The 9,310-nt window shown below is 38.3% G+C and overlaps 1 protein-coding gene across 1 annotated transcript in view; it reads right to left on the reverse strand.

Moving 5' to 3' along the window:
* Window positions 1-9,310, reverse strand: part of LOC106876073 (breast cancer type 2 susceptibility protein) — a 123,461-nt gene that overhangs the window by 5,442 nt on the left and 108,709 nt on the right. The window contains exons 19-20 of the mRNA XM_014924478.2: window positions 7,957-8,035; window positions 3,219-3,401 (exon numbers count right to left, since the gene is read on the reverse strand). Coding sequence (XP_014779964.1) covers window positions 3,219-3,401; window positions 7,957-8,035 — 262 coding nt within the window. The remainder of the gene's footprint in view (window positions 1-3,218; window positions 3,402-7,956; window positions 8,036-9,310) is intronic.

The following is a 9,310-nucleotide window of genomic DNA, read 5'->3' on the forward strand; positions in this document are numbered from 1 at the left end:
TGGCAACGGCCACGCTCAAAATGGTGTCTTTTATGTGCCACCCACACAAGAGCCAGTCCAGGGGCACTGGCAACGATCTCACTTGGCTTGCCGGGTCAATTAGTATTTAATAAAGTAGTAACACAATACAGTGAAAAAGAAAATTTCAGTCAACCAGTGGCTTTCAAATGGTGTGCACTAGTGCATCACAAGAGGTATCCAAGGGCTCTGAAGATTTTAAAAATAGAATCTAAGATATTAGAAAAGCTACACTAAATTTTAAGCTTATAGAAAAACGTGATATTCACAATACTGTTATACAAATGTACAATTAATGAAAAATAAATAAGCAATTATGTATATGTGATGTCTTTAAATAATGAACATATGGTTACTGGTGCAGGCATGGCTGTGCGGTTAAGAAGTTTGCTTTCCAAAATTATGATTTCGGATTCAGCTCCACTGTGTGGTACCTTGGGTAAGTACTCTCTATTATTGCCCTGGGCTAACCAAAGCCTTGTGAGTGGATTTGGTAAATGGAAACCGAAAAAGGGTAATTTATTAAGCATCTAAAAAAGGTTAAGAGAGTGAATCCCCTACAGAAAATCCCGAGGGAAGGACCCTAAAACAGATATGTATGGTCATACTTAACCAATATCTGGTATCCCCTGTGGTTCCATTCCAGGAAGTAAATAAACGTAATTATGTATTTTTTATGATTCAGTTGACTTCAGATCCTTTCTGGCTATCTGCCTTAGTCCACATTTATTTAGTGTGTCCTTAACTACAATATATTAAGTACCGCCTGACTGGCCTTCGTGCCGGTGGCACGTAAAAGCACCCACTACACTCTGAGTGGTTGGCGTTAGGAAGGGCATCCAACTGTAGAAACACTGCCAAATCAGATTGGAGCCTGGTGTAGCCATCTGGTTCACCAGTCCTCAGTCAAATTGTCCAACCCATGCTAGCATGGAAAGCGGACGTTAGACGATGATGATGATGATGATTATTGTCTTCTGTCTCATTCTTTTTTTTTATCACCGTTGTTTATAGATGGTCATGTTTTGAATGGCTTGACTTTTTAGAAAGGAATTAATTTAATTTTGAATCACTTTTATCTATCCACCCATCTTTAGTATATTTCTGTATCCTTGACACGAAAACATATCAGCACAGATGGCCTGTTCTCTTTGATTCTCTCATACAACCGACTTTTCAATGCAGGCCCAGCTTCTACAAGTACACTATTAACCCTTTCCTCCACTCTTCATTAATTCTGACATTGTAGGTCAACATTTTCAAACTTCCGCTGCAGTTCTCAAGCTTTTAGACTTCTGTAAATGATAACCAAAAATCCCATGCCCCAATAGGAATGTACTGATGGATGTTAACTGGCATGGAAGAATGCTGGTGCTATGATAAAATTGCCCTAGATCATGCAATAAAGTGATAGGTGACTGAAAGATGTCAGTTTTAAAAATCATGCAAGTAAAAAAAGCATGAGGTTATCTGCTTTATACTTCCAGTAAGGATGGCCAAAGAGTTCATGTTTCTATTCTCCCATACTCCATAAGAAATGAACAGACTGAAATAACATAGGCTAGAAAGGTGCTTTAATTTTGTTTGGAGATGACTTCCTTAGTGGTGGTGGTCTAATCAAATGCAACCAGTCCAAAGTACAAAATGGTTGGTGACAAGGAGGGTGTCATATCAAAAACTCTTGTTATAATGTACACATGACATATGCAACAGGATAAGCTAATTATATACATATGCAACACAAAACATCGAAGTTTGCTACAGATGATATATACAACAACAAGGTGAGCTAACTATTCTCTGTAGTTGCATGTGCACCAGATAATCAGTGTTGAGGTGTTTTGAGATCTGTCAAACTCACAAACAGCAGGGAAAAAAAGTGTAAAACCAACATAGATGTAAAATGAAATACAATTAGATAACCACTACTTCATATAATCTGAAATTCATAAAAAAATATACAAATCTGTGAAGGCTAATTAGAAACAATCACATCTAGCTATAACAGTAGAAAGATAATAACACCTGGCACACTATAAAAAGAAAATCTGAGATTAGTTGTTGATGATAGTAGCAGCAGTAACAACAATTTTATGTCTACTTTTTCATGCTTGCATAAGTTAGATGGAAATTTTTTTGAGACAGATTTTCTATAGCTGGATGCTCTTCCTGTCATCAACCTGCACCTGTTTCCAGAAAAGGTAATATTTCCCCATGGCCAGACATGCTTCTCACGAAAGACTAGAAACGAACAGCATTACTGGTATATTGTTGTTGGCACTCTGTCGCTTACGACGTCGAGGGTTCCAGTTGATCAGATCAATGGAACAGCCTGCTCGTGAAATTAACGTGCAAGTGGCTGAGCACTCCACAGACACGTGTACCCCTAACATAGTTCTCGGGAGAGATTCAGCGTGACACAGTGTGACAAGGCTGACCCTTTGAATTACAGGCACAACAGAAACAGGAAGTAAGAGTGAGAGACAGTTGTGGTGAAAGAGTACAGCAGGGTTCGCCACCATCCCCTGCCGGAGCCTTGTGGAGCTTTAGGTTTTTTCGCTCAATAAACACTCACAACGCCCGGTCTGGGAATGGAAACCGTGAGTCCGCTGTCCTAACCACTGGGCCATTGTGCATCCACATTACTTGTATAACAGTGATAAGAAAACATACACACACTTGGTTGCTATTTCTAGCAAGCTGAGCAACAATGAGGGAATTTCTTTTAAGATAATTAAAGACAGCGATGCTTAATTACCATTATTCATCTTTGAGTCATATGTAAAATAGGTTAGTCAAGCAATCACCCAGCAAAATTGTATCAATTAGTTTTAGTTATGGTCACATGATAAAATATACTTGGTCCATACTATGATGATGTTGATGATGAAGACACAGCCTTTTAGATTTTGACATTAATATTTTTCTCTTTAAGTGTGTTACATAGAAAGAAGAATTATTGATTTCTAATAGTGGTACACATGACCACATATTTTGAGAAAGGATATACTTGATAAAATTAACTGCAATAATTGACTGATATATTTTTTTTATTGATCTTGGGAAGAGGAAAGGCAAAGTTGACTTAGAGTGAACTCAGAAGATAAAAGAGCTATAACTAACTATTACAAGGCATTTTAGCTGTGGCTCTAATGATTGTGCCAATCCATGCAGGGATATGAATTATTGATAAGACAAACCTTTAAATCTTTCAGCTGACTTACACACTCTTTCATGTGACCAGATTGTGGATTTAGAGTGAAATCAGAGATCTCAGTGCTAGCGTCAACAGTAACGGAATGAGGTCCATCTTGTCTGTACTTTAATAGATTCTTTGCAGCGAAAACAACACCTTCTTGTAGAATATTATCCACTGAAAATACCTAATATAAAAGAATATGAATAATATAAATTATGTTATTTCAGTGAACAGAATAAATAATATTGATATTATTTAAATATTGGCAGAATGTTAATATTCACAGAATGTGTTACTCAAGGAATAAGTGCAGATGTGTCACTTTGGGCAAGTTTTCTATGATATGAACAAATCTTTGTGTGTGGATGTGGCAGACAAAAGTTGAAAGATGCCTGTCATGTACATATACATCTATATGTGTGTGTGTGTGTGCTTCCTTGTCTTAACATTGCATGACAGTTATAAAATGATTGTATGACAAATAATTGTCATGGAAACAAGTGAGAGTTGGCAAGAGGAAGGGCATCTGATCAAAATCTGCCCCAATAAACTCCAGCCTATGCATGCAAGCTTGGAAAGGTGGATGTCAAACTGATGATGATAATGATATATAAATATATATACATATATATATACAATGGGCTTATTTCATTTTCCGTCTACCAAATCTACTCACAAAGCTTTGGTTGGCCTGAAGCTATAGTAGAAGACACTTGCCCAAGGTGCCAAGCACTGGGACTGAACCCGGAACCATATGATTGGTAAGTAAGCTACTTACCACATAGCTACTCTTAGAATTTTTAGCAAAATACTATTTACTTCTCTGATTGTTGCAAAATGCGATATCTTTTTCTTTAGCAACATATTCATGAAACTGAAGAAATCTTACTATGCTGTTGCAATGAAAGAAAAAAAAATGCTCACAGGCGCAGGAGTGGCTATGTGGTAAGTAACTTGCTTACCAACCACATGGTTCCGGGTTCAGTCCCACTGCGTGGCACCTTGGGCAAGTGTCTTCTACTATAGCCTCGGGCCGACCAAAGCCTTCCGTCTACCAATCTCGATTTGGTAGACGGAAACTGAAAGAAGCCCGTCGTATCATCATCATCATCATCATCATCGTTTAACGTCCGCTTTCCATGCTAGCATGGGTTGGACGATTTGACTGAGGACTGGTGAAACCGGATGGCAACACCAGGCTCCAGTCTGATTTGGCAGAGTTTCTACAGCTGGATGCCCTTCCTAACGCCAACCACTCAGAGAGTGTAGTGGGTGCTTTTACGTGTCACCCGCACGAAAACGGCCACGCTCGAAATGGTCCCCAACATCGCTTGACAACCGATGCTGGTGTGTTTACGTCCCCGTAATTTAGCGGTTCGGCAAAAGAGACCGATAGAATAAGTACTAGGCTTACAAAGAATAAGTCCTGGGGTCGATTTGTTTGACTAAAGGCGGTGCTCCAGCATGGCCGCAGTCAAATGACTGAAACAAGTAAAAGAGAGACTGTAAAGCATCCATCATTGCTTTCATTATTAAGTTGGCACTATATTTCATTTCTTTTTATGTGTTCCAGGGCCAGATATCAACTCCAGTTGCACAATTGGTTAGTGTAATATTGGTTTTGACAATACAATTAATTTCCAATCTCGATTATTTGCAGTCATTGCATGATAACATACTGCCATGATTCCAAGATTTCATCGCATTGACTGTTCTGGTTTTGTACGGCTACCTGTTTGAAGTCCAAGTAATCCTTTGTGAATATGATGTGTGAGAACAGTTCACAGAGTTACAAAACCACAACGATGCTACAATACGATATTGGTTTCATGGAGAATAAAGCTGTGACGTCCGAAGTACACTGACTTCTCACCTCAATCTGTGAAAACACTTGAAGCAAATTTTTCTTGCCTTGTCAACATTCTCCTTGGTAGGGTGGCTGCATTAGCTGCAGATCACCAGCTGCAAGGATTGCACTGATATCTAAAGACAGTACATGTATACCAAACATTTGATGTGACTACTCTCTTTAAAGAATGTTTTAATGTGAAAGCTGTTTATTGTCGTTGTTTTGTATGAGACAACTTTTTCTGTATTCTTTTGAATATTTACTATACAAGTTGAGAGAAGACAAACTTTACAAGAGTAAGTGAGGCTAAAAACGGTAAGAACAGATGTAAACGATAGATTTCTAGACTAATTTAGAAGTTGACTTATCAGACACACTTTCATCTCGTATCTTATTTTACAATATACAGTTCTTTTTATCTTTTGAATTTTCATACTGAATTTGCAAACCATTTTGTTGAGAGAGGAAGGAAGTTTGCTGATATGAAGACATTTAATGTCAACTCAATAGGTCAGTAGTGGACAGGGTCAGATTGAACGAGAGCTGATGCCAATGAAAGAAAATGCAAGCAATGTATTCACTGAGGGGTTAGGGAGTGAGACAGAGAAAAGAAGAAAGAAGATTAAGGAACTGATACACAATCCAAACAGAATCTAATTACTAGTTGTTTCCCTCCTAGATAAGTAACCTGCTTGGCAGTTTGCCAAGTCCATGTCTCAGACATATATTCGACCCAGGCAAGTTTTCTATGGCTGAGTACTCTCTCTATCAAAAGCTGGTTCACATTGTCTACTGACTATATTTCACCATATCACTGTCAGTAGAGAAATATAAAAAAGGTACCGTCTACTTTGTATCAGTTCTTATTAGAAGTTACAGTCCTATTAGGCAGGTAGCCGGCATTACAACATGTGTTCACATCCTGCTTGTACATATGGTTAATTGAGAGAATCATCATGTTGAGACATGGACTCTGTAAACTTCATAGTAGGTTACCTGCCTGGGAGTGTAAGAACAGATATAGGATAGAACAAGTCCTCTTAGTATGGGACCTCTGTAATGAAAAATAAAGAAGTAAAGTTTCCTTCTCAAGTCATACCAGCTCATAAGGACTCAAGTTTCCATGGCATGTATATTCCCCACCTGGAAGGGACACCAGTCTCTCGCAGGATTACTCATCTTTGCCAGCTGAGTGAACTGGAGCAACGGGAAATGAATTGTTTTGATGAAGAACACAATATGTCGCCTGGTCCAGGAACTGAAACCACAGCCTTACGACCATGAGTTCAACACTCTAACCACTAAGCCACATGCCTTCTGATTACCTCTGTGGTTCACATGGCACAATGAAATGCACCCAATAAACCCAGGTTATTAAACTACAGAAAATATGACAAGACAGAAATAAGTGAGATACAGACTCTGTAAACTGCATCACAGGCTACTCATCAAAGAGTGCAGTGACTGATACAAGTTAGAGAGGGACTTCAGTCCTTTTTGCTGTGACAACCACACATGCTGCCTCATGAGAGGAGGATAAAAGGGTCCCCTCTGCTTGGTATTAGTTTTCATTCAGAATTACAACCCTATTAGACAGGTAACCTGCAATGTGACTCTCACTGATGTAAGTCACATTTCCTCATATGTTCCATTTTTGGTATGATTATTTGGGGAGGTGGAGTGTCATGATGGCATTTGGCAAGGTGGTTTGCAAATTCAGCATGAATAGCCAAAAACTGGAGAGAATAATTGTATGTTGTGTATCCAAAATGAAAGTGTCTCTATGAGGTTGAGTTCTACACTGATTAAAATCAGAGGTTCTCAACTTTTTTTGGCATAAGCATGCTACTTCACGCATATTATTTATACAATAAACTGTGTAGCAAATCAAAAGGATACAAAAAATAATTATGCTCTTGTACAAAATGAAAATGGACGGCTTTCAAGCTAAAAATGTTCTCCATAGTGTAGGCAATGTATGGTGATAACGAAGCCTGCTTTGCAATCATGTGGCTTCAGGTTCAGTCCAACTGCATGACACCTTGGGCAAGTGAGTTCCACTGTAGCCCCAGGCTGACCAAAGCCTTGTGAGCAAATTTGGTAGACTGAAACTGTGTGAAAGCCATCATGTGTGTGCATGTGTGTGTATAAATATGTATGTGTGTATGTTTCTTTGTGTCTGTGTTTATCCCCCACCAGTTGACAACCGGGATTCATTTGTTTACATTCCCATAGCTCAACAGTTCAACAAATGAGACTAAAAGAATAAGTATCAGACTTTAAAAGAAGCAAATAATAAAAAAAAAAGTAGAGACAGATCTATATGACTAAGTTTGTCAAGGTGGTGCCCCAGCATGGCAGAGTCCAAAGATTGAAATAAATAAAAAAAGGGAAAGGTTAAAGGATTGTAGCGGTGCATGGCTTAGTGGTTAGGGTGTTGGACTCATGATCGTAAGATTGTGGCTTCGATTCCTGGACTGGGTGATGCATTGTATTCTTGAGCGAAACACTTCATTTCTTGTTGCTCCAGTCGATAAAAATGGTAAAACTCAGTTGGTAAAAATGGGTAGTCCTGTGATGGACCAGCGTCCCATGCAGGGAGGGACATATACACCAGGGAGAAACCAGGAAACCAACCCTGTGGTCCTTAGAGAGTAATGTGGACTAACCATATAATGTAAAGTACCAACATGAAATGTTTGGTACAAGTATAGCGTTTACATTGTAAGACAAATGTAACACAAAAGTTTGTGAGTTCTCTCTTGCTGCGTGGGCAAGATAATGTGAATCATTACAATCCATCCAACCCATGCCAGCATCGAAAAATGGACGTATGATGATGACGATGATGAAGAATACAAAAAGATTGAAAGACCATATTAATTTTTACCTGCATATAGCCCCAGAAACAAATTGTGAAAATGTTCCCTTCAACATCAACTGCATGTAACTGTTCAAGTTTATGGTGGCTGAAAGTATTAAAAAAAAACACTTAAGAATTTCTTTATTATGAACGTATTAAATAATTCGGAAAGAGAGAGAGAGAGAGAGAGAGAGAGAGAGAGAGAGGGAGAGAGAGGGAGAGAGAGAGGGAGAGAGAGGGAGGGAGAGAGAGAGTAAAGTGGGTGAGAGTAAGAGAGTAAAGAGGGAAGGAGTTAGGGATGAATACAGCAATGGTGTCCCTGAGCAAGCAACTAATTCAAGGGAGATAATAAATTTTTCATAGTATTTGGTGGGATAAGAAAGTTTGGTGCAGCTCCTCAGCTTACCATCCCTGGTCAAACTATCCAACCTATGCCAGCATGGACAATGGACATTAAATTATGATGATGATGATGATGATGAAGAGAACACACAGTAAATTTTTTATGCTGTTGCTTACTTGTAATGAAGTCCTTAAAATTTCTAGTCAGTGGTAATCTTGTATAGCACTATTTCATCCTTTTTAGAAATCATCAGCATGACATAACCCAAGATATGTAAATTAAACATTTTATGAAATGAGATATTTGTTATGGATGGAAAATAATAACAGCTGGGAAGAAATTTTTATCAATACGATGAAAAAGTTTTATCATGGCAACCGAATAATTGTCGCATATTATTTACAGATAAATTCCTCTATTTACATAATATCGAGGTCTCTTTTTTTCTTTTGTTGTCTTACTTTTTCTATCAATATATATATATATATATATAAACATAATTAAGGGGTCAGCAACAGTTGCTTCACCACATACCAAAGTTCAGAAATAGCAGCTAAAGTGAAACAACTGTTGCTGATCCCTTAATTATGTTTATAAATTTATAAGAACTTTTAAATAAGTTCTTTACCGATAATGGTGTTTACATACCGAAGTGCTTGGTAAAAATTATTAAATATTAATTTATTAATAAATTAATAATCCTTTACCCTTTTATTTATATATATATATGTATAGGGACTCTCACTCAGAGTAAAAGGCAGACTGTATGACGCATGCGTACGAACAACCATGCTACATGGCAGTGAAACATGGGCTGTAACTGCTGAGGACATACGTAAGCTCGCAAGGAATGAAGCCAGTATGCTCCGTTGGATGTGTAATGTCAATGTGAATACCCGTCAGAGTGTAAGTATCTTGAGAGAAAAGCTGAACATTAGAAGCATCAGTTGTGGCATGCAAGAGAGACGATTGCGCTGGTATGGACATGTGGTGAGAATGGAGGAGGATAGCTGCGTGAAAAAGTGCCACACCCTAACA

The sequence above is a fragment of the Octopus bimaculoides genome, chromosome 7 (genome assembly GCF_001194135.2).
Source record: "Octopus bimaculoides isolate UCB-OBI-ISO-001 chromosome 7, ASM119413v2, whole genome shotgun sequence".
In the NCBI taxonomy this organism is placed as follows: Eukaryota; Metazoa; Mollusca; class Cephalopoda; order Octopoda; family Octopodidae; genus Octopus; species Octopus bimaculoides.